Below are 25,702 nucleotides of genomic sequence, written 5' to 3' on the forward strand. Positions count from 1 at the left end.
GTGAATGGATGGTTTGCTTTTAGAAATCTGCTGGTAAACCTTTAGGAGGATGCTTTACATTAAATGTAAAGCCTTGGTATTTCAATTCCAAAGGGTTGTGTTTGACAACCAAACTTGTATTAACAAGACCCTTATTTCTCAAAGCCTTACTGACTGGTAGCAATTATGTGTCTGTCCTGTAATTTTGTATTAATTCATCCTCAACCCCTAACTCTTGTTTTCCCATTGTTTTTCTTGGGATTGAGGTCAGGTTAACCAGTCTGATTACAGAGGACATACCTCTGCCTTTTATTGTCTTCCTTTGGCCCCTGTTGCAAGCCCATCAGAGGCTGACTCTAGAGTGTCCCTTTGAGCAGTGATGCATGTCCTACATGGGCTGATACAGAGGAAAACTTCAGACATGCTCCTGGCTATGCATTACACTTGAATGTATACTAGAAATGTGGGTTTTGATTGCTGTGGAATAATATTAGGTAGCATACTGACTTTGTCATTCAAGGCCAGTGGCATTTTTATGTGTATATTGTAATCCAGCTGTATTAGCACTCTTCTTATTGCTAGTAGAATGCTGTGAAGAACTGTCTGCTTCTGTCAGTCTTTTAGATCCAATTTAAATTGCTCAGGCTGTTCTCTAATCTCTTTTTAAGGACCTTCCACTTCCATTAATGTCATATTATGGCTTCAAAGCAAGTGCCCTTGGGATAAGAACATCCTGTGTGTTTTTCTTTCTGATAGTGAGTGCAATAACACATCACTCATTCTGCTTTCCTGCTCCTTCACCATCCTCTTTATCTGTCTCTTTCAATCTTACGTCATGAGGGTCTGGCATACGTGACACCCTCTTCATTTTAATACATTCAAGACGTTTCTTAATACACCGAATGATTTTTTCCTATTTGTTCTCCAGGAGTTTGTATATGTGTTCTACTTTCCATTAGTATAATACTTGTGTTTCAGAGTCTTGTTTGAATGATCTCTGTTGAAGCAACACTCAGAGCACACCACAATAAACAGTGCTCTTTGAGATTTATTTGTATGTTGAAGTCAGTGACATATCATTATCACCTAATTAATGAGCTTTTGTTTTAATGAACACAGACAAAACCTCTGAACTGATACTGGGTTTATCATGTATGCAGATCAGGCACAGTTGTTCCATCATTTCCTCTAGATTTTCAGTGGATTTTCTCTGTTCTGTTGGATACAGAGACCTCCATTATGACTGGCCTACACTTGTACATTACTGAGTCAGGTGACTAGTCAGAAAACTGTTTGATTTTTTGTATCCTTATATTCCAGGCCTAGGGATTCCCCATAGACATGATTTCTTCCTTTTGCTGACATGATTTTTGTCCTAAGTAATAGCAACTACATTAATTCCCACTGTATTTGTAAGGAGGGGAAAGATGCTGTCATTACAGGCATTTTTCTCCAGAAGTATAGGATCACAGACTTCCAGATGCATATTTAAATCCTACAGGCACTCCTCTTCATTGGTGGATCAGATGAAGTCTTCTTGGGATGGCACTGAACTGGGACCAAGGCTACCTCAGATGCCTTTGCTGCTGAAGTTACTCGGAGGAAGGACTCTTTTGGACTATACAGAACTAATCATACAATTTCATGCTGTGGGCTATACAAATATCTTGAGTTACCATCATACAGCTGGATTTTCATTTAAATCAGAAAGAGGGAAAAACGTCAGAGTTAAAACTCTTACCTTAGAATTAACCTAAGATTATTCTGAAATAGTGTTAAAACTTATTGCTATTGTCATCTCCATTCTCCCCTAGAGTTAATCAAATTCACTAGCTTCAGTTAAATCCAAGTTAGTTGCAACAACATTATCCAAATAAACATTTTGAAAGACTCAAAATGAAGTGAGTCTTTTTCCCATTAAAAAGTAATTACAATTAAAAATAGAACTGTGATTTGAAGGTCACATCTTTAAGTCTGACTTTAAAAAATACATTGCACTGAATTTCAATTGACTGGATTTCACATGCTGTTTTCCTACATAAATCTTTGAAAACTCCGTGGTTGAGATGTAATGCAGAGGATGTTGCCACTCTGTTTATTTGCTCTTGTATTACATACATTCAATCAAAGCTAAGCAAATGAAAATTTTCCTGCTACACTTTTGAGCAAAATCATCATCCTTTATCATAGCATCCTTAAATGATGTGTTATTCACTACCAGCTTTGCATTAAAAGTGCTCATAGAATGGAAAAAACAATTTCACAAATGCTCAAACACAATGTACTTTACAGCTGTTCTGCACATGGCCAGCATTAATTTTTGAGGACCTTCAGGAAACAAAATATCTTGGTCCCATGTTTACTATGTCCTGTGCCCTCCTAACTGATAGTTATATTATCTGAAAAAACAGCCACACAGTGGCTGTAAGATCATACTGTGTGATCATTTCTTGATTCCTTTGGGAACTTCTATGACTGGGCAGATAGTTCTTTCTGAAGCATAGAATCACAGAGTCATAGAATGGTTTGGGTTGGAAGGGACCTTAAAGACCATCCACTTCCAACCCCTTTTAGGCTTCTGCTTTTGAGTTTTTTTCTGGTCATCCTTGTAAACATAGTACCTTAGTAAATTTGACCCTAAATCAGATTGGCCCTATTTTATATCATTTCTCATTTTGAAACATATGCCTTTAACATGTTTGGTCTAAGTGACCTGTTCCACTGCTGTTACTTCTGTCCCCTCTCACTATCAATAAACCATCAAAGCTGCTACAGCTTCGAATCAGCAAAGCAGCGTCCTTTGATTGTTAGCTACAAAAACACGTAAACTAACCCATCAAGCCCAGTTACAGTCAAACAGACTTACAAACAGTCCTTGTTGTAAGAAACTCTAGGCTTCCTCAGTTTCCAAGCAGACTGAGCGCTCAAAGCATAGCACAAGATACAGAGAACACCAAGAACCTTCCACTGAGCAGTAAGTGAGGTGTTTCCAATGCATTCCATCTAAGCTGCTCTATCTTCCAATTTCACAACAGTCTGATGTCCTACACTTGTCTAAATCCCTGAATAAAGTCAGCTGGCTTTGCAGCAGTCTCTGCTTCTGTATGAATGTAAATCACCTCTTTCCTACAAATCACTACATGTGTCATAAACTTCCTCTGCCTCCTCCCTCAAGTTAAATAATTCTGCACTTTTTAATTTCTCATCAAATGGAAGTCAAACTGGCTGTCTAAGAGTTATCATCACCACCTCTGGACTGCTCTAATCTTCTTTTAATTTTATTCTTTTTTTCTGATGAAGCAACTAGAACTAAACGCATTTTCCAGGGAAAACTGTATTATTGAGGTACATATTGACACCATATTCTCAGCATTATTCTTTCTCAGTCTATTCTAATATTTTGTTTGCTTTTTCAACTACATAAGACAAAGCTTTTTACTGTGCTGCCTACAGTAACAAATGGGTCTTTGTCTTAAGTGGTTACAATTAATTTAGCTTCCAGTAAGGATCACGAATAGCTTAAATTCTTACTTTAATATATGGCACATTGCATTTTTCATATACATTTAGTATTCAGTCACATTGTCTGCTGACCTACCTAGCTTTATGAGGATGTCATTCAGCTCTTATCGAAGCATAACAACTTTGAATGATTTTGAGTTATTCTCAGCCTTTGTACAGCTAGTCCTGAATCTTGAACTGAATGCTTTCTTTCATGTTTTTTTGAGCCTCTGGTAGATTTAGCATTTTACCAGAGCTTTGTCCACCCTAGCTTGCCTGAATTGCTTTGCAGTATTGTCAGTGAGTCTCTGACTATCAGTATTCCCTCCCTTCTACTCTGGCACCAGCCTTTTGCCCAGAGATAAACTCCTTTTGTTAATCTGCAGTGCTGGCAACCTGACACTTTCCATCCTGAAGCATAGCCTAGTCCTTGTACAGTAGGCAATGACCAGTCTTCATTATTCTAGCATGAGGTGCCCAGTAACCCACCTACAGACCTTGTGCATGGGGCTGAAAATGCGTTACAGAAAGACATCCCAGGATCTTTTCCAACAGAATGACCAATTGGTCCTGCATAAAACCCAGCAAGAACAAGATGGTCCAAAATAGAGAAAGCAGCAGGAGTTATACATTGGGATACACAATAAAAATTAGAGCTTTGCAAGCATGAGGATAAAGATAGATACATAGAAGGGAAGGAATGGAGGAAATAAAAAACCCTATTGCTGCAGGGAACATTGCCTTTATGGCATTTTATGAGTTGTTCTTTCAGAAGTGCCATGCACACATTTCTTCCTGGTACTTGCCAATTGGAAATCAAATGCTGTATGCCATGACCACTGGGCTAATACAATAGTCTTACAGCCCAGAAAGCCAGCCATATCCTGGTCTATATTAGATATAAGGAGAAAATTCTTTATTCTGAAGGCACTGGAACAGGTTTTTCAGAGAGGCTGTGGATGCCCCATCCCTGGAAGTGTTTAAGGCCAGGTTGGATGGGGATTTGGGCAACCTGGTCTAGAGGAAGGTGTTCCTGCCCATGGCAGGGGGGTTGGAACTAGATGACCTTTAAGCTCCCTTCCAACCAAACCTTTCTATGATTCTATGAAATCTTTCTTTAAACACTTCAAGAGTAGGAGTGACTGCAGATAATCATAGATAATCTGACCATAGATAATCACTGCAAAAGAAAAGGTAAGGCCATAGCAGGAAAGAGAAAAAAAAAAATGTGTGTTCACTATGGAAGAACTTGAGAGAACTTGAGAAGGTTCTTGAGTTTGTTCATTTATAGGGGACTTCTAGAGGATCTGTCTGATATTGCAGTGCATGTAGAAGAAGCTAGGGGACACAGGAACATTCAAAACTTAATAACTACGTGCAAGTGAATAACATTATCCCAAGAGCTCTGCCAGAACTCATAGATGAAGTAGATAAAGTCCTGGCTATGGTGCCCAAACTCTTGTTTAAAACTGTGTTGGGCCCCGAGGCCTACAAAGATAGCAGGTGTGAAAATCATTTTTTAAAAGCTCTGGAGGAGATCCAAGCAACTAGCAAAGACTGACTGAGCCCATTATTAGAAATAGTACTTTAATAATAATAATAATAACAACAACAATAATAATGATAATAATAATAAAGCATGGAGGCAAAACAGAATATACTGAGGAGTTAGCATGACTTTTGTGAAAAGAAGTCCTATTTTACAAACCTCCTGAAGTTGTTTGAAGGCATCAGGCTGCATGTGGATAAGGGAGATCCTGTTTGTAGTGACAGCTCAGGCTTCTAGGTGGCTTCGTACGTTTGCCACCAAATTCATTCCTTTCATGGATAAACTGTTGTTTGAAAGACAATGAGCAAAGGAAAAAAATAAATGGTTGGTTCTGACTAATCACAAATGATATCTTCAAGACTGAACAGGTCCTCAGGTGGACTGCTCAGTTCTGGCTGAGCAATAATCAAAGAAGCAAATGGAGTGTTAAGAATGGTCATACTGGAAAGGGGGCGGAGAGGAAAACTGTGCTGGAGCCATCTTATTAAGCCTTGGTGCATCTCACTTCAAAAATATGCAGGTCTCTGAATGGATGAGGTAGACTGGGAAAATTTAGAGAAGAGTCAATGGAGCAGCTTCTGTATTAGAAGCAGCAAAGTCAGATAGGACTCATCAGCCTTGGAACGAAATAGCTGAAGAGAGATCTGACAAAGGCTTGTAAAATCCTGAGATGTATGGAAAAGGTGATTTGCAAATCATGATTCTTTGTCTCTTCCAACATAAACACAAAGTGTATCAAAAGACATTAGCATCTGCTCTGTTCCAACAAGTAGTTTTTGTCATAAAATGTAGATCTCTTTGCTAGGAAGTTGTGGATGTGAAAAGCTTGCACAGGTGCAGAACACAGATATGCATCATGGAAAAATAATCCACTATGGGTTATAAAGTACAAATAGCTTGGGCCCAGGAAATCACTGAGCTGCAAAATGTGTGAGTATTCTGGGGAAGTATCATGTCCCCTTTGACTCTTGCCTAGGCATTTGCTGTTTGGCTACTGTCAGAAACAGGTCCTGGGGAGATGGGCTGCTAGTCTGACCTACTACAACTGTTATGTTTTTATGCTCCTTGCAGTGGAAATAACATTACTCAGAATATCCAGTCTGGATAAAGCATGGGAGGCAACATGGCTGGGAATGGCTTTACCATGGGAATGGCCTTACCTGGCTAGGAGTGGCCTAGGAAGGTGGACTAGAAGGCACCTTACAAGTCCTTTCTGATAACAGGTGTTTTAATTAAAAGGCATTGTAATTCAGACAGAAGAAAAGGGGGAGAAATTACAGAAAGAAACATCTGAAGTCAGCAGCTTGTGGAACAGGCTCCCCACAGGCTTCCACCAGCTGCTGAAGGTGTACTCAAGCTATGAGGTCAACACTTTTTTCTGTAAACTCTTGGTTCCAGAATGCTATACATACACCTGTGACACATGCCGTTGCCCTCACTGAAGCAGGGTCTTTTAAGTCTTCATGAATTGAGTCCTGGGTATTTATGTTTCTATGTTTAGTTACAAAATATAGTGACATGTTTTTAACTGTAAAGCCTTTAGCTAATCATTAACAGACTGCTGCCTATAAGAGTGCAGCAGTAATTCTAGGCAAGCGTAGAGTCTACAACTTCCTCTTCTGAAGTTTAGTGCTTATATATTTCTTGGCTGTTTAAACTGTATTTTCATCCCATAGACATTAAAACTGGTTGTGTGATATACAGGTGACATCCTTGGATTTTATTACCATCTAAAACAAGAACATGTCCTAGCAGTCACTCAGTTACTGGTTCACAAGGTGCCCCTCATAAATTCACACTTGAAGGCAAACTTTGGTATTTGCTGAGAGGGGAAACCTATTTTGTTACTCCCGTTGTCCTGATGCACCTCCGCTGTGAATTTTAAGGAACAGAGTGACTGAGATGAATGCTATGAAGATAGATTTTAAAAAAATATCCAGGGGATCCAGAAGTTTCTCTATCATTTGTCTCACTGACAGTAAGAACAGCCAGCCTCCTGCCTCTGCAGCTGAGCAGGAGAGGCAGGACTTAAACTGAAGCATCTTAAATACAGCTCTTGCAAGATTGTCCCTTAATGTGTGTAGTAACTTTAATCAAAAGAAATGTGTGTTCTGCACCTCCTGCCTGTACAGATAAAGTTCAACCCAGCAGTGATACCCACTCAGGGCTAGTGTAGTTCAGCAGTGCTGCAGTACTGCATGAGAGTGTAACATTTGATTCTATGATTTTGTTGGAGTGAGGAGAAGGATGAAACGCAGCTCATCATAACTGAACTCTGGTCTGGATGTCAATACTGGAGGTGTTACCCTGGGGTAGGTGCTAGAACTTGAAGAGGAATGCAGGTTTCCTGCATCATCAGGTGCTTGGGTACTGTCCTTATGGGCAAGGTTCCTGCTAACACATCCAGGATTGCAGCCCTACTGTAAAAAAAAAAGGCCAAAGTGAGATAATGCAGTATGGAGGAGTCCCTCCAGAAGAGGGACAGTGGGATGAGAAAGACAGAAAAAACTCTTCCCTCCACCATCTAACTCAACATTCAAAGACTAAATAGTGTGTTAATATTTCAATGTACTTCCATCAACATTACACAAAGATTAAGTAGTATAGTATAGCCAGTCATGTCCTGTGTAGTACTACTCTGATTGTTCCAGACTCTCTCAGGTTGGCATTAATATAAGTGTGAGAAGAGACAAGGGTATCTCTGGAGCTCTTGGGATTTTATTTTGTGATAGAAGGATCCTAAGGGGAAACAGAGAAAAATGAGACAATTTAGCAAAACTGACAGGAATTAATGAAGTGATTCTGCTCCTCTGTCCCTATGTTTCCAAGTGAAAAGGCTTCAGCGAAACATTTTTATCTGTTCTATGTCTATGGGGTGAGGAGGTCTCTGCCTGCCCACAGATTGATTTAGTTTGGGTTTTTGTTTGCTTGTTCATTTTGTTTTACATTTTGCCATCCAGGATTGTATGGTTGGGCACCCATAGATAAAAGAGGGAGAACTGGCCTCAAGCTGTTGTAGGTGCTAGAACCAGAGCAGCAGTGGTCTAGGGACAGCTGACATCCAGCTGCCGTTAGAGTCACAACAGCTGGAATCCATACATGACTTCTACAAGAATCTCAATTTAAATCAGAAAAAAAAAAAAAATGATAAATGCGTAAGACAGCAATTTATTCTTGAAGATTAGAAAAGTACCTACTATGTAAAAGAATTGTCTCACAGTCATTTGTACAGGTTTTCTTCTATGCTGCTGCTCCTTTTCTCTATTTGTCCAGCTATCAGGATCATGAATTTTGCAACTGCAGTTGTTCCTGGTTTAAACTGCTCTTGTTCACAGCATGTGACAGCTTAAGGCATGAAAATTACAGGAATCAACACGTGGGGACAGGCAGAATGTGATTACCTGAAACCATGTGACGAGGAGACAGGAGTCCAAAAAAGTGCTGTGAACTGCCCAGGCCTGCCATGTGGTGAACAAGTCTGATTTGCTGGATTTTACTCAAGTACATTGGACTTGGAGTTTTTAAATCAAAGGACAAATTTGAATTGCTTCGCAAGCATTTATGTTTCTGAGTGATTAATCATTCAGAGATGAATGATGCCAACTGGACCTGAGGAAGTGGCTTGAAGCTGCGACAAGGGTAGTTCAGGCTGGATATCAGGAAAAGATTCTTCACCAAGAAGGTGGTCAGGCACTGGAACAGGTTCCCTAGGGAAGCAGTCACAGCACTGAGCCTGCCAGAGTTCAAGAAGCATTTGGATAGTGCTCTGAGACACATGGTCTAATTTTTTGTGTGGTCTTTTGGGAATCCAGGAGTTGAACCAGGTGATGCTTGTGGGTCTCATCCAACTTGGGATATTCTATGATTCTAAGATTGCTTTTATGTAGAGCACAAATTTTGCAAGAGCAGGGTGAGTGGGATGCCTGGGTGACCAAAACACTTCAGTGGCTGCTGTCACTTTTCTGCCCCTAAAGAAGAGCTGTTGGAGAGGTTGTGGGAAGGGACTGAAGAGGGGTACCAAAAAGCTGAGAGGGGCAGCAACTAGTAAGCAAAGTTGCAGGTGGCTGCCATCCATCCAATGGGCCACAATACTTTGTGATGTCTACAAGGTTTGTACAGAGTTTCTGTTTCCATGTGATGTTCATGAAAAAAGTCAGCTACTGCTGTAATGTAGTGATTTTTAAGAGATTACACACTGTAGTAAAGTGATTATTTCCAGTTTTGTCCCAATAGCAGACATGTCCTGTGTTAGGGTTGTGACACAGGTGTTCACAGTGTCTCTATATCTCTCTCCAGGTTCTGAAGCACCTACGCCACTTAAATTTCACCAATAATATGGGGGAGCAAGTGGACTTTGATGAGTTTGGAGACCTAGTAGGGAATTACTCAATAATAAATTGGCATCTCTCTCCGGAGGATGGCTCAGTCGTCTTTGAGGAGGTTGGGCACTACAACGTCTACGCCAAGAAAGGGGAGAGGCTCTTTATCAACGAAAACAAAATCCTGTGGAGTGGATTCTCAAAGGAGGTAAGTGCTTAAATCCTCACAGCAGTATTTAACAAGTTGCTTCAAGATGTAATTTGAACCAACCTTGCATACTCCTCGTATTATTGCTCCATGCCTCATTAAAACACCCATTCATCTTATTGTATACATATTCTCTGCCCCAGTCCTTCACGCCCTCAGTACACACTTCTGGAAATAATGAGCTGCTTCTCCCTTCCTATACATTTGATAAGCCTATGTACGAATGCTTTAAATAATGCCTTTTCTCTGGCCCAAATAGTTAGCTTAGGTTTTCGTAATGCTGTTTCTACAAAGATTAGAAATTCATTGCCCAAGCCTGGCTGTTGACTAGGTCAAGGTTTCTTGAGCACAGTAGTTTCATCACTGAAAACAGACATCTCTTCTGCTCCCAGTATCTCTGAAACAAGAATTGTCTCTTCCTGTTCCAAGTTAAGCTGTTTCTGCTGTCTTTACCCTCCATGTCCCAGAGCCTTCCTCATGCCTTTGCCTTGCAAAACAAACAGCACAACTCCTGTTTGTTGTCCTAGGTTAACTTGGACTTGGTTCTCAAATGGTGGAACACACCAGCACCTGATACCTTTTTTTAATTTACCAGAAGGTGTATGTACAGGTATATGTCTCAAAAGTACTTGATGTAACCACTGACTTTCATTAGGCCTAGGTCCTTTTCTGCTTAGTTGTAGGTGTAAGACCTTTTTATCATGATTGTATTTCTCTAACCTCCAGGGCTGTCTCCTCACATGATGGGAACATGATAGTGCAGAGATCTCCAGACAAGAGCTAAGTGTACAGACTGGACAGAACAGACAGCTTGGCTCCTGGAGCAGCTACTGAGCTTGTGGCCTGGGAGGTGACACAGGGCGTGTTAGTTTAAAAATGTTGCCATAGGGCACTGCTGCAACATTTAGATGTGTTAAATTGGCACCTGATGAATGAATAAGGCAATTCGCTTCCAGGTGATTATTTGCTTTGGCTGGCAGACTGAGTAACTCTGTCTGAACAACTATATTTGCCTTACACCTTTACATCATCAGTTAAGCATTACCTTTACTCCAGCTACACCAGTTTCACTTACGGATTAAATTAAGTGCTCTCTGCCTAATCAGGATCTGCTAATCAGGCAGAGCTCACCACTGCAGAAATACCAAGCCCTGGCTTTTCTAAGTGCAGCTAGAGACTGAGCCTAAACTGCAAGTGGAGTTAAAAACCCCGATACTCTGATCCCTTCTTCTGATTGTTACAAATGTCACTGGCACCTTTTCCAACACTCAGGACACTCCTTTTCTTTTCTTTTCTTTTCTTTTCTTTTCTTTTCTTTTCTTTTCTTTTCTTTTCTTTTCTTTTCTTTTCTTTTCTTTTCTTTTCTTTTCTTTTCTTTTCTTCTCTTCTCTTCTCTTCTCTTCTCTTCTCTTCTCTTCTCTTCTCTTCTCTTCTCTTCTCTTCTCTTCTCTTCTCTTCTCTTCTCTTCTCTTTTCCCTTTCCTTTCCTTTCCTTTCCTTTCCTTTCCTTTCCTTTCCTTTCCTTTCCTTTCCTTTCCTTTCCTTTCCTTTCCTTTCCTTTCCTTTCCTTTCCTTTCCTTTCCTTTCCTTTCCTTTCCTTTCCTTTCCTTTCCTTTCCTTTCCTTTCCTTTCCTTTCCTTTCCTTTCCTTTTTTCCACTTAAACTGAGTAATTATGGTTTTTTTTGGTCTGCATTCCTCCAACAGTGTAACATTTATCTCTATTCACTGTCCTATGCAGCTGGATATTGATGACTTTCATGCCAGGACAGGTAAATTGTGTGCCACCAGGAAGGGATCATGATCTTTAGGTCTACTGTAGGTATTTTTTTTCAGTTTATAAAATTTGAATTTCTTCAAGATAAAAGGCTCTGCTCAAAAGACTATCCAGTACACTACTCATTGAAGACTTCTGGCCTTCAATCTTCCTCAAAAAAAAAAAAGATTAAACATAATTAATTTTAACATGGGAACAGCAGTATTGGCCAGATTTGCAAAAGAACAAGTTAAAGAGTAGGTAAGATAGATTCATTCTGGCAGAACTTGATGAAATTTCCCACAGAATACTGAAGAAGACAGCCAAAGCAATCTCAAAAGTACTAGAAATTTGTCATTGAGAAATGTGGAGGACGAGTGATGTCTCAAAGGATTAGGGGAGGGTAATCATAATACCTGCTTCTAAAAGCAGATATTGGAGAGCCAAGGGAATTACACACAATTGAGCTGAGCTTCAGTAACCCCAAAAACTTGATAAAAAATATATTAAACAATTTATAAACACTTAGAGGATAGTAAACTGATAAGAAAAAGGCAACCTGGATTTGTCAAGATGAAATCATGTCAAATGTATTTAATTTTCCTCTTTGGCAGCACAATCGGCTTAGTAGATAATGGAGAAGCAGCACACAACTTCAGTTGGGGTTTTGATTCAGCCCTGTTCAAGCTCATCACTGGCAGCCTAGGGAAGGACAGTCTAGAGTGATCAAATCCTCTTGGTGGATGCACAGTGTGCAGAAAAACTGACCCAGGGAATAGGTATTAACAATTCACTGCAGAGAGTGCTTCAGGTGGGGAGCTGATGGAATTTGCCCTGGATATGCAACTGACCAGTTGATTTTGCAATCCTGATTAACAGCTTAGAACCAGGTTCCCAAACTGTGCTGCAACTGTTTTTCAGAGCAACAGGCAGCAGCAACCACTCTCAGCTGCATGTGAATACCTGAGCCAAAAGGTGGGCATCTCCACAAAGGAGTTGCCATTACCCATGACTTGCTTACCCTGTGGCTGAGGTTTATGCCTGCACACAGGCAATTTCTAGACTAAAACCCAGGGTCGCTGCCTAAGCATATCCACAGAGGAGCTTTCTGGAGATGAGAAGGTTAGCAGCACTTGGGCCAGGCAATAGGAAAAGCGAGGAAGTTAAAGGATTCAGGTAGGTTTTAGATCCTACGGCAAGGAATGGAGAAGGGGAGGTAGGCTCATTCCTTTCCACATAGCAGAAAACCTGCAAAAAAACATGGGTGGAGGCTTTCAACCAGAGCAGCCCTTAGCTACATACAGGTCAGGGCACTCTGCTGGCAGTGGAAAATGTGGGTTTAACTAACATTTTTACATGCCCATGCATGCTCATCTGACCATTTACTGACAGGGTATGACCATGCCCTGGTGGGTTCATGCATAGGGTAAATGTGCAGTCAGAAGGTGACACTTCTGGTCATTTTCAGCAGCAAAAGCCTGGAAACCCAAGTAACCTTTCTGCTGAAAGTTCTGATGAAAGTGAGATGGGGGGTTTACAAGTCTCCTCTATGGACTTCAACATGGAAAACTTAAGGTGTACTTCTTGTGGACATCCCCTTTTCTGTATCTGCCATATAGCTGCTGATCTGCATCTGTAGATGCTCAGTGTTGTTAAAATGGGGCCTTTCTCTCTTTAATATGAAGGCTCCTCTTGCATAGTTATGTTACTTTTTGTTTCTAGGCCAGAGAGGGTCTTCAGGACATTGGGAGGAAGTGGGTTTCAGGCAACCATTTTAAGTCCCATAAATTATTAGTAGTCGATATGCAGTCTATGGGATTGGGGATCAGTAGTCAGAGGTCATCATCTCCAACGCTGACTCAAATTCCTGCCAGTAGACACGGATTGTCTTTTCTTTTAATCACCTACTGACTGTTTTTTAGCATATGTCTCATGGGTCACAAACCAGTTCACAGTGCACACAACACAGTAGAGATTACAGAGCTCTTGCTGATCTTCCCCACCATTCCTTGATGCAATCCTTCAAACAGGTATCACTGCAGAGGCTTAAGGGAAGACTATTATGCAAGATGTGTCTCTTCTGTGGAAAGAAGAGGGGACTGTCTGAGGCTCTCCAACATTTAACCAAGCAGCAACACCCTTGGAGTAATCCCAAGGTCCTGCTGTGGGAAGTCTGTACATGGGGCACTATTACCATTAACCTTCTTTGGTCTCTTTTCTTACAGGTACCTTTCTCTAACTGCAGCAGGGACTGCCTCCCAGGCACCAGAAAAGGTATTATTGAGGGAGAGCCCACCTGCTGCTTCGAGTGTGTGGACTGCCCTGACGGGGAGTACAGTGATGAAACAGGTAATACCCACAGGGTTGCTCTGGGGTTTGCAGTGGACCATATGAGCCTTCTGTGCATCACCTACAGTTCTGTTAAAGTCACTTACCTGCAGTGCTGAGCTGGAGACTGCTTTGCCAGGGGCTTTCACAGAAAGCCTGGAAGGACATTCTCATGAGAAGCTTATGGGAATTGAGTCCTGTGGTCCTCAGGTCTTGTGTTCTGCTAAGCTGCTTGTCACTCCTGCTCTGAATTAGGAAAATTAAGGCAGAGAAATTGAAAAGGACTTGCACATAGGAAGCCTCTCAGGCCACAGGCAAACTCCACTGCATTGTAGCAATAGCTTTTGCTTCTCCAAAAACCTGGAGGAAAGAGACACTCTCTACCCTAGTCCTAAGTACTGTAATTATCTGTCTGCCTCCATCTTTCCTCTTGTTATCAGCTTCTTATTTCATGCTTTACAGAGAAATAAAGACCATTCCATTCCCGACTTCAAAAGCAAAGAGGAACATTTCCCTTTATGGGGTCACCAACCACAACCATTGGTGCTGCAAGACAGCAGAATCTCTTGGGTCCTATCAAACACCCACAGCCACAGCATTCTTTTTGTTGGTTGAGGTGGGAGTTTGGATCAAGCCACACAGGTTCTGCAGTGAAGGGAAAAGTTAACTCCAGTTTTAGAGTTGCTTGAAATTTTCTGAACATCCAACACCATCTTCTTCCTTCACCAACCTCCAACACCAACAACTTCCTCGGTGTTGGACATGCCCAGGCTAACAAAGGCAAGTAAATCCTTTCCAAGCAGCAGTCCCCCACATACTGCAGAGTGCTCAGGACCCTCTCCAGCAGCACCAGCCCCAGTGCATACTGCAGACCTTACTTGAGATGAAAACCAGTAGGCTGCATGCAAAACTTAAGAAGTATTCTCCTTTGGGAGAGAATCTAATCTGCATCCTATCAGACAGGAATTGTAATACTTTTACAAGAACACATAGTAAACACATAGCACTTTAAAGCACTATAGGTACATAAACATATATTACAAGTTGCTTACATGTAACATATTTTAATTAAATAGAAGCAATCCTGGTCATTTTTAATAGGTGTCATTTGGTGTTTTTCACAAGATTTTGGGAGCTGGCCCTGGTACATTTGTGAAATTTGTGAGGCTGAGGGAATGACTGCTTTCTGACTCCTCAGTTTTCTGCTGCAATTTCAGCTGACAGCAATGCTCTTTACTTCCTGTACTTACCAGTTTTATAGGCACAGAGAACAGTTTCACAACCAGTCTCATCAAACTGACATAGTGATACTACTGAAAGAGACAATCTCTCGTCTCCTCCCCAAGCTGTTTGCTTTCATCCATTGTCTAGTACTTGTGCAACCACAGAGCAAATTGGATTAGGTCTGTGGTCTTCCTGAAAACAATCTCATTTTTTGGCAGATTGCATTTCCAACTGGAACAAGAAGCTGCATGAATTCTCGTGCTAACACAAAGAGGGGAAGGAATGAGCAGCCCTGGGGGAGGAGGGAGATCTGTTTTGCTCCCTTATGTGGCAGCGTAGTCTCTAGGTCAGCTCAAGACAAAAGTGAAAGCACTTCTTTAGGATGCAGTGATAAATAGTTGCCTCTGTATCAGGTGGAGGTGGCTGAATTCCCTGGCATGTGAAGTTAGCTTTGCCATGCATGCAGTTTGCAATAGGCTTCCGGGTAAAAGACACACCAAAAAAAAAAAAAGATTGGCTGAACAAAAGTAAATGAAATGACATGGTGATGGGAGCTTCTGAGTGTGCTTTTACATCCAGCGCAAGTTTTTCAGGTGAACAACTTAGGTGAGAGAGACAAGCAGTCATTAGGAGAGCAGAATCATATCAAGCAGTGGATGCTCCCCACAGTCACCCCTCCAGAAGAGAGAGCTTGAAATACTTTGCACTCATTAGCTCTGCATTCCCGACTTCTTCATTAGCACCAAGGAGCTTCTCAGGGAGTTATTCTCAGGGCTTCTGTCCACACACAGGTGCAAAGCTCAAGGGGAGCTTAGAAAGGGGTTCCCCTTTGAAAGGGGTTTTTTGAGTGTTTGTTCCCAGCACTCACTGCAGCCCACTGCTATCCTGATGGGATCCCAAAGGAAGAGGCAGGATGTAACCTCCAACTCGTTGCTCTCAACCCCTTTCCACTGCTATCAAAGGAGTCATGACCCTCACCAATGGAGCACAAGACCTGTCTGGGTTGAAAAGCAGGAGCAGCAGGCTCTTCCCTTTTGATTATGGCAGCCATTGGAGACAGATGTTGCCATCCCAATAGGTTCTAATTATTTTTATGCAGAGGAAGGAGACAGAGGCATGAATTCTCCCTCTGCAACTATCAGTGGGACGCTTGTCTGAGTGGTATCCTTAGGACACATCTTCCCATGATGTTCCAGCATGAAATGAGAGTGTGCTGGGAGTCAAGGGCATTTCCTGCCTTCAGAGATGAGCAATTTAAACAGTTCTAAGACTCACTTCCAAGGAATAAGAAATAAGCTCTCAAGCACTTAAGGAGGCAAGCACGTTTTTCATTTTCTCTCTAGTAGAGACAGGCAGGATGTTTCACATGATGATAAGAGTGCGAGAGGTATGAAGACAGAGAGAAGCAGATGATAAAAACGAAGAAACAGAGGGGGACACAGCTTGTGTAACAGCTAAAAGTAATCAAACAAGCTTTGCAAAGTTTTACCAAGAAATGGATCCAAAAAGCAGAGTGCATGGGCATGATTTTTTTTGTTGTTATTGTGTTGTTGTTTTTTGTTTTGTTTTCATTTTTTGTTTGTTTGTTTTGTTTTGTTTTGTTTTAAGTTGGCAGGCTTCTTGTTTCACTGTAGAACACTCTGAGACAGTAATAAATGATATTGTGAACCTGCAGGCATCTGAAGGGAACACTCCCTGTATTTAAGGTGAAGAACAGGGTGTAGCTGCCATGCACTTTGTCTCCCATTTCAGTCTCTTATTCTGACAAACCTTCCCTCTCCCTGTCACTTCTTTTTCAGACGCAAGCGCTTGTGACAAATGCCCAGAGGATTACTGGTCCAATGAGAACCACACATCCTGCATCCCCAAGCAAATAGAGTTTCTGTCCTGGACAGAGCCCTTTGGGATTGCCCTGACTCTCTTTGCTGTGCTGGGAATTTTCCTGACTTCTTTTGTCCTGGGAGTCTTCACAAAATTTCGCAACACTCCCATTGTCAAGGCCACAAATCGGGAGCTGTCCTACCTCCTCCTCTTCTCCTTGCTCTGCTGCTTCTCCAGCTCACTGTTCTTCATTGGTGAGCCCCAGAACTGGACTTGTCGTCTGCGGCAGCCAGCTTTTGGCATCAGCTTCGTGCTCTGCATCTCCTGCATTCTGGTGAAAACCAACCGCGTCCTGCTTGTCTTTGAGGCAAAGATCCCCACAAGCCTCCACCGAAAGTGGTGGGGCCTCAACCTCCAGTTCCTCCTGGTCTTCTTGTGCACATTTGTACAGATTGTCATCTGCGTGATTTGGCTCTACACAGCCCCACCATCCAGTTATCGAAACCATGAACTGGAGGACGAGATTATTTTCATCACTTGCCATGAGGGCTCCCTGATGGCCCTTGGCTTCCTCATTGGCTACACCTGCCTTCTGGCAGCCATTTGCTTCTTCTTCGCCTTCAAGTCTCGAAAACTCCCTGAGAACTTCAACGAGGCCAAGTTCATCACCTTCAGCATGCTGATCTTTTTCATTGTCTGGATCTCCTTCATCCCTGCTTATGCCAGCACATATGGCAAGTTTGTCTCTGCTGTGGAGGTGATTGCGATACTGGCTGCCAGCTTTGGGCTCCTGGCCTGCATCTTCTTCAACAAAGTCTACATTATTCTCTTCAAGCCATCCCGCAACACAATCGAGGAAGTGCGCTGCAGCACAGCTGCCCATGCTTTCAAGGTGGCTGCCAGGGCCACGTTGAGACGGAGCAACGTGTCACGCAAGCGCTCCAACAGCCTCGGGGGCTCCACCGGCTCCACCCCTTCCTCCTCCATCAGCAGCAAAAGCAACCATGAAGACCCTTTTCCTCTACCAGCCTCGGCTGAGCGGCAGCGCCAGCAGCAGCGTGGGTGCAAGCAAAAGGTCAGCTTCGGGAGCGGCACGGTTACCCTGTCCCTGAGCTTCGAGGAACCGCAGAAGAACGCCATGGCCAACAGGAACACCAAGCGCAGGAACTCCTTGGAGGCCCAGAACAGTGACGACAGCCTGATGCGGCACCGGGCCCTGCTTCCCCTGCAGAACAGTGAGTCCCTCGGTGCTGAGCCTGGCTTCCAGGCAGCTTCCAGCCCAGAATCCAGCTCGCAGGAATCAGTGGTGGGAGACACCAAAGAAGAGGTACCAAGCCCTGAGGCAGAGCCTTCCCTGCCATCAGCTAATTCTCGAAATTTTATAGGCACTGGAGGTGGCTCTGTCACAGAGAACACGGTACATTCCTAACAAAAGAAGATCATGAAAAGCACACCAGTCCCCAAGAGGAACTTGCTCACCTCTTGCTTCTGAATGGGAAAGACAACAAAGATACATATCTGTGACACAGCCCCACCACACGTTATTGTTAGTGCCGGCAGGGTAACACACATGCCTCCAGAGGAAGGACTGTCAGAAGCCTGTGTCTGGGGAGCCTTGAACTGAATTTGCATTTGCTTTATTGAAATCAGGACATCTTGGAAGGACAAGTGAAGATTGCCTCTGGTGGGGCTTAAGCAGAACTTTGCATGCTGCCTTGCCTCTGTAAGCTTTTCCTGCCAGACTGCAACTCAGCTGACTACGGGAGGCACTGGGCAATTCCACTATACTCTGCTTTTACATTTATGTATAATATTCCTCTTCCCCACTATGTATAATATTCCCTCTTTACCCAGTATATGTGATCTGTAACCATGTGCATCAGGACTCTCAGCTCTTCAAAAGCAAGATAGACAGTTTCACTTGGGGAAAGCACAGTCAGGGGGGAAATAAAAAAGCCCCCAACGTCCTGCATGCTGTGTACAGCCAAGGGTGTGAACATGTAAAGTATTTAATGTGACAGAGCGCCTTGCTATTTATATTTAGTAATGTCCCAATTTCTCCTTTCCGCCCAGCAAGAAATACTGGACTATACCCTTCCTAGACTCCATTGCACTAGACCAAGCTACTAGCTTCCTACTGTTTTCTTCCGGCTGAGGTGGCTTAACCTCCAACCTGCCTGCTTTGGTGGAGGGGGAGAACAGCTTGTAAATGCCCCTGGAGAACGTTGCGAGAGCACAATGACATGTATTCATGATTGATTATGTTGCTAGTAGTTGTATGCTTAACAAAGTGTTGCTGTTGTAATATTCCACATGGCATACATGGCTAACCCTTTCACACCATAGTCAGTGTTGTGCTTTGCCATATTAATCTGCCTCACACCTACAGATAGCATTACGCTAGTCATGACAGTACTCGTGGGCCTGATACAAAGCCAGTAAAACAAGGTGAAATGGAGGAGTTAGGGATGGAGAAATAGCCCCCAAATTTGGTAATATTTCAGATGAATATTGCAAGTGTGCATGCTGGTAGATGATGGGGTGAAGAAAATGTACAGACCTGGGCTCTGAGATATTTCAACAGACAAATGAGTAAATTTTGTATGTTTTGGTTCCTATATGCCTTCTACTTGGTTATGTCCCTCCTGGCCCATCTTGAAGAGAGGGTACTTAGAAGAGGAAGGGTGCACTGTACCTAGAGGAGAAGAGTAAGGACTTCAGAAGACAGCACAGTTGACCTTCATTACTCTTGACTCTTGTTCTACACCCCCAAAAGCAGACGTAAGTGCTCCTGGTTATGCAGGGTATGCCTGGTTCCTCTCCATCCATGCTGGAAAGGTTGAAGTAAGAGAGTTGTTAGAAGAAAATTTTGTTGCAGCCTGATGAAAGTAAGAGTGCCTCTAGGCAGCCCAGCAGGAAGGGTGAGGCTATGTTGCAGAATTTACTTCCCTATTTACAGATCCCATATACAAGAACAGGCATCTGCTGTGAAGATGTCAGTACCTTCACTCATCAAACATGAAGGTAGTCTAGACCCCTGTGGAAAGGCATACGGGCCTGCAGCTTAGCGTGAGCAGAGATGAAAGGACTGTGTGAATGTGTTGGGGAAAATACAATTCTCTTGTTACTGTTTTTGCTTGTTTGTTCTTTCGCCAGGGCAGGAAAATAAAACTTGCAGGTGACATTACTGCATAAAAACTTTGTTTTGCAACCTCCACTGGCTGCTGAGGAGTTTTGCTTTACGGGGGCACAGTGGAAATCCAGAACCCAATGAAGAGTGCTATTGAGACAAGTTATTTTAACCCTTCTGTTGCTCTGCTATATTCTACTTGGAGTGGGCTCAAATTTTAATTACACAATGTAAGAACCAATCCAACTTTAACTGTTTGGCCTGCAAATAAGAATATATGATTAAAGCTATGGTACTGCGGGTTAAAGGAAAGAAAAAGAGTTTGAAAACACAAGTCACTGCAGCCACACTTTCAGAAAACACTGGACCAAGTGGGAGTTGCTCATTGTTTCTGAAAAAAACACAGGTCCCTTTCCCAGGCTGCTGCTGACTGCAGCCCCCAGGCTTAATTTAAAGGTGCTAATTGAAACCCATGGATTCCTGGGTCTAAGCAAACATGTGAATGCAGATAGCTATTAGATGGCAAAAGGGCTAAAAAAAAATACTTTAATTACAGTTCACTCTCAGTAAAAGTTCAGTAGCCAAATAACTTTAGGGCTAGTGAACCACTCCTACAGGCCAGACCCAGTAAGTAGCCCCTGAAGCTGACAGCCTTGAAAGTATAGAAGTTCTCAATTAACCAAATGAGGACAACACAAGATATAAACTGTGCACAAACACATGTAATGTGAGACATGAAGTCACCACTGCCTGCTTTGTTTGGAGGACAATATTCACTGGCTACACTCACAGTAGATAATGTTGATATTGTTTGCTAAGCTTCTTGGGTGTTCTTAATTCATTACATCTACTTAAAAGGAAGTTCTACCGTGGCACACAATGAGGCTCCAATGGCCTGCCATAATTTCCTTGTGACAAATTTGAATGCTCAGTTTCCTGGGGAAGCCCCATCCACCTTCACTGCACACTTACCCTGCGCTGAAAGCCTCAAGCCACACAGGCTATGTGCGTACTTCTGCTGCAGCCTTATTTGAGTGACGCACGCACTAGAGGCTAGGGAAATAGGTAAAGAAGGAACCTCTTCATGAAGGTGATTTGCAAACAAACTCTTTTTTTTCCATTCATGGAGGGTATATCTTCTCGTCCTGCTGCATCCAGGAGAAGGTTGCTCAGCTGCCTGTAACACGAGACAACACTGATGAAGGTTACGTGCTTCTGTGGAAAGCTCAAGCCCATGAACTGCCACTGGCATGCCCCAGCAGAAGTCACTCGTGTGAATGGCTGCCCCTTCCCACCACCCACGGCTCAAAAATCTACATCAAAGTGTGTGCCCTTGGTTGGTATCTGCTGGACCATCAGAAAAGGGACGATGCAAGGGGACAGAATTTCTCCTTCCCCATTCTGTTTCACGTGTGTCCTCCCTTACCCACACAGGAAATCCCTGCAGGATGCAACACCCACCGCTGGTAAATTCAGGGATATATTTACCAAATTTACAAAGGGGCCTTGGGGATGCGCAGGGGGAGGCGGGTTTGCTGTTGTTTTTCTATGGAACCTGCTCAGAGCAGCCAGAAATAAACACAAACCCAGCGCCCTGGGCCCGCCCCGGCGGCAGGCCCGGCCCCGGGGCGGGCCCCAGCGTGGAGGCTGCTGCTCGGCGGAGAGAGGAGAGGGAAAGGCCGGGAAAGGAGAGGGAAAGAGGAGAGGCCGCCGTCATGTTGTGTGGGGGCGCCTCGGCGACCAAGCCTGCCACCAGCGAGACCCAGAAGATCGCCGACGAGGTGAGGGGGACGGGCACGGCGAGACCCTGCGGGCCCGGGCGTCTCCTGCAGGGCCTGAGCCCGGCGTGGGCTTGCTGGGGGCTGCCCTGCGCCCCCACGGTGCTGGGGTCGCTGCCTGCAGGGATAGATATCGAGAAAAACATGCTCTGTGAAATCAGGATAGGCTTCTCAAATGATCTTCTTTGCTTGAATCTTTGTACTAGAGCCTGCCGGTGTGCTTAACGCGGGTGCGTTTCCTGTTCCTGCTTTTCCAGCTCTCGGCTCCGCGGCGTTATTTCGTAAGAGCAAGGATTCCCTCCCGGGTTTGCTCAGTCTTTGGCTTCTCGCTGGAAGCTGTGCCAAGGATTAGTCAGGGTGATTTTGAACCTTCGTCTTTCTCGTAGCTGTTTGGGGAGTACGCAAACAGGCTGTGCAGATCATCCAAGAGCTGCCAGGATGTGATAATTTCAGCCCTGTCACTGAATTGCAGATGTTCAGGTGGGAAGGGGCTACACCTCCTGCCCAGTGAAGGGTCAGCAGTCACAGGCTGCTTGGGGCTTTGTTCACTCAGGTCCTGAAAAACTCTATGATGGAAACTGCACAGCTTCTTTAGGTAACCTGTTGTGCTGTTGGACTGTCCTCATACAAAAAAAAAAAATCTTTCTCTCCTCAAAGGGCAAGTGTTGCAGCCATCTTAGCTCATGGTGGCCCTTCACTGAGCTCACTGTGTTTATTGACATCTCTCTTTCTTGTTTTGGGGGCCAAAAACTGGACAGAGTATCCTAAATGTGCTCTGACGAGTGCTGATGCAGCCCAGTGTGCTGTTAGCCATCATTACTCCGTACTGAGTCAGGATGTCCATTTGTCATACGCCGTGGTGAGTCATTGCCATGATACCCCAACAAGCTACAGCTGCATGTGACTCTGAGCTGTTTGTAGCCACCAAGACTAGTGCCAAGCTTTGTGGAGGAAATAAAAAATGTGCTGATCTGGGGCAATTCTGAGGCCTGTGAAACCAAACTTGCACAGCACCTAGGCTTAGTTAGGGAGCACAGGACAGGATAGAGGCAGTGGTACACTTACATCTGCCCTCCCCTGTGCTTCCTAAAATTTGGAACAGTAGCTCTACTAGGAATGAGAAAGGAAACCACTTGCTCCATCCTCTGACTCAGTGGGAAGAAGCAGGGAGGACTGAATTACTGTGCTTTCTGGGACTCACCCCTCCATGCATTTGCAAATGCAAAATTATTGGGTGCACTTTGATTTCTATATGCCAAAAAGCATGTGTACACAACCATCCAAACATCATTATCTTACTTTTGATGTACTGCTTATAGCCTGGAGGAAGTATAGAGCTGTGACCTCAGAGGGAAGATGTAGAGTATGGTCACAGCTCCAAGGGACGGGGTGGCTACTGATCCACTGTTGTATACAGAAAAGCACCAGAGTTTGGTCCAGCACCTGAGTGGTGGCAGTGGCACTCATTTTCCCCCAAGTTGGGATGCAGGCAGGACAGCAAATGTATTAATTTACAAAGAAGAAGTGTAATATAACTGAAAAGAGAAAATCTATTCGCTGCTGTTACTCTTGCGCTGAGAATGGAGTGAGGGTTACGTAATGATGCACTGCAGCTGGGGAAGGCCTTCTGGGTACCACCAAGCTTGCAGCAGGGATTTTAAGACTAATTTATAGTGCTCTTGTAAACAAAGCCTAAAATCTGCTTTCCTACCCAAGAAGCCATGATGTTCTCGGCAGACAAGTGTGGGACAGAAAAGGTGCATGCAACTCATGAGAGCTCATGTCCCTATCAGGGGTACTGGGCAAGTTATTCTGACTTCTTCAGCACAGGTTTTACACTCTGGAAACTGGAAACAATGACTGAGAATGCTTGTTATTTTGGGGAGGGAAATATTTACAGTTTGAAACACTTAATAATTGCAGATATTAAATGCTGGAAGAACTGTCAAGTGTTGTAAAGCCTCAATCCGACGTGTGTTTCTTTCCAAGCTTGCTTTTTGGAGGCCTGTCTGTTACGTGATTTGAAGAGGGAGCTAACGCTGAAGACAGCCCTCTTCTTTTTGTACAAATTGTATGTTTTAAATATTCTATTTTAAAAGACCTAAAGTCTTGTGCATGCACATAGTAAGCCACTTTATATTTGTTAAATACACAAGACAGAAAGGGAAGCTGAGACATTAACAGTGGAAATAACATCAAAATAAATCTTCTAGAATCACAACACGGTGCTTTGGTAGAGGCTGTCTCCAGACTTGGTTTCTGTCTGTGGTGATGGAACCACATCACTGTCTTGGTTGTGCTGCCTCTCTAGACTCCTGGCCTTGCTTCAACACACAAAAAAGACCTTCAGGGTAATCAGGCACACTGATAGCGTGAACCTTCAGTCCTAAATACATGAGTATTGCATCAGTCTGAATCACTTGATGTTTCCTTAAGGTGAAGCCTCAGCTAGAAGAAAAAGAAGGGAAAACCTTTGATGTCTTCACTGCAGTGGAGTTTAAGACTCAGGTGGTTGCTGGAACAAACTACTTTATCAAGGTAAAGGACATGGAGCAGTGGAATCCCCCCCCCCCCTTTTTTTTGTCATTTTTTGTATTTTATTTTTCCTTTACCTACACAGGAACACTTGTGATTTGGCATTAATAAGTATATATCTGTGCATTTAAATTAAAAAAAAAAAATCACCTCCACCTCCCAGCCTGTCTTACTTAGTGAAACTTGTTTTTTAAAAATTGCACATCCATGACGCTGAGCACTGTATTGTATTAAGTGAAGTCCAAATTTGGAAGGATACAGTTAAGCATCAAACCTGCTTTGACTCTGCGTATAGTGATGGCACACAAAAAAAAATAAGCAACCGTGATCAAAGCATTTCAATCTTTGTTCTTCCGGATAAGATTAGAGTATTTTTCATGTATTTAATCACTTCTCAGCAACTCTGAGACACATTCCCTGTCTCAGGCAAAGGGAGGATTAACAGACAGAAAGATCAGGTGGTGTTTCCACAAAGTCACAACTCCCAGTCTGCCTCAAGCAAGGCCACACCTTCTGAGGTGATGTTTTCCCTTACTGTGTCTCTGCTTCCCCAACCTCAAACACACCAACCTAAATCATCCCTCCTGATGAAGGTGACTGTTACTCCATAGCATTCACTTGTTTTTTGTGCCTTTCAGGTCCATGTTGGAAATGATGAGTTCGTGCACCTGCGGGTGTTCAAAAGCCTTCCTCATGAGAATAAGCCACTGAGTCTCCACGGATACCAGAGCAGCAAGTTGAAGCATGATGAACTGACTTATTTCTAGCAAACTTATGTGACTGTGTGACTTCCTAATGATTTCATATGTATATTTTCTATAGGCTGCAAAATGTTGATTCCTGTTCCAACAAAGAACAAGACAATATCTTTTTTTTTTTTTTTTTAACAAAGCTGGAAAGAAAATCCATTTCTCTTTTTGCCATTTTCTTACTGTGCAATATCTAAATGAATCACATAGCTCTCCTTTCACCTTTTGCTAATGCAAACCCAAGGAGATGCACTGGCTACAGTGCACCCCAACCAGAATACTGTGCCTGAGTCATGTTTGTGGACTTCCCTAGTCTGGAAGTTGCAGGGGAGTGACAGTAACACTCATGGAAGGTAGACTTGAACAGAAAAGACTTCGAAAGCAAGAGGAACAGGAGTGCTGTAGTCTTCAGAACGTTCCCTTAATTTTTTCTCTTGCAGCACTAGGATGTAATATCCAGTAGAGGGTGTATGAGATTTTTAAAAAACTTGCTTATTTTCTGAGTCCTAAGGAGAAGTCGTAGAAAGGAATTCAAACTGTACAAGCATTTCTGCACTGACAACAATAAATACTTCTCTCAAATTTAGACGGTATATTTCACTGGCATTTCTCTGTCTTCTTTACTGCTTTTTCAATAATAGTTGCTATCTTTTTCATTTTTTTTCCGTGAGCCTTTTTCACATTCCAAATGACTAAATAAGAATCTTTTCAGTTGAAAAAGACCTCTAAGATCATCTGGACCAACCCTTAACCTAACACTGCCAATTCCATTGTTAAACCGTGCCACTAAGTACCACATCTGTGTTTACATGAATATTTGTTTTAATT

At 43.1% G+C, this 25,702-nt stretch overlaps 2 protein-coding genes across 2 annotated transcripts in view; both read left to right on the forward strand.

The window, feature by feature from the left end:
- The window catches only part of CASR (calcium sensing receptor), a gene marked incomplete at both ends in the record, with an annotated part of 36,532 nt that extends 18,421 nt beyond the window's left edge, over nucleotides 1-18,111 (forward strand). The window contains 3 exons of the mRNA XM_084297197.1: nucleotides 9,326-9,556; nucleotides 13,535-13,658; nucleotides 16,661-18,111. Coding sequence (XP_084153323.1) covers nucleotides 9,326-9,556; nucleotides 13,535-13,658; nucleotides 16,661-18,111 — 1,806 coding nt within the window. The remainder of the gene's footprint in view (nucleotides 1-9,325; nucleotides 9,557-13,534; nucleotides 13,659-16,660) is intronic.
- A 3,332-nt stretch (nucleotides 18,112-21,443) lies between these two features.
- On the forward strand, nucleotides 21,444-25,467 carry LOC311221972 (cystatin-B-like). The gene is made up of 3 exons (XM_084306014.1): nucleotides 21,444-21,593; nucleotides 24,027-24,128; nucleotides 24,764-25,467. The coding sequence occupies exons 1-3, from the start codon at nucleotides 21,528-21,530 to the stop codon at nucleotides 24,890-24,892; spliced, it is 297 nt and encodes a 98-aa protein (XP_084162140.1). The 5' UTR covers nucleotides 21,444-21,527; the 3' UTR covers nucleotides 24,893-25,467.
- Nucleotides 25,468-25,702: the final 235 nt, after the last annotated feature.

This window comes from Netta rufina, assembly GCF_964035555.1.
Source record: "Netta rufina genome assembly, chromosome: 1".
Taxonomy (NCBI): domain Eukaryota; kingdom Metazoa; phylum Chordata; class Aves; order Anseriformes; family Anatidae; genus Netta; species Netta rufina.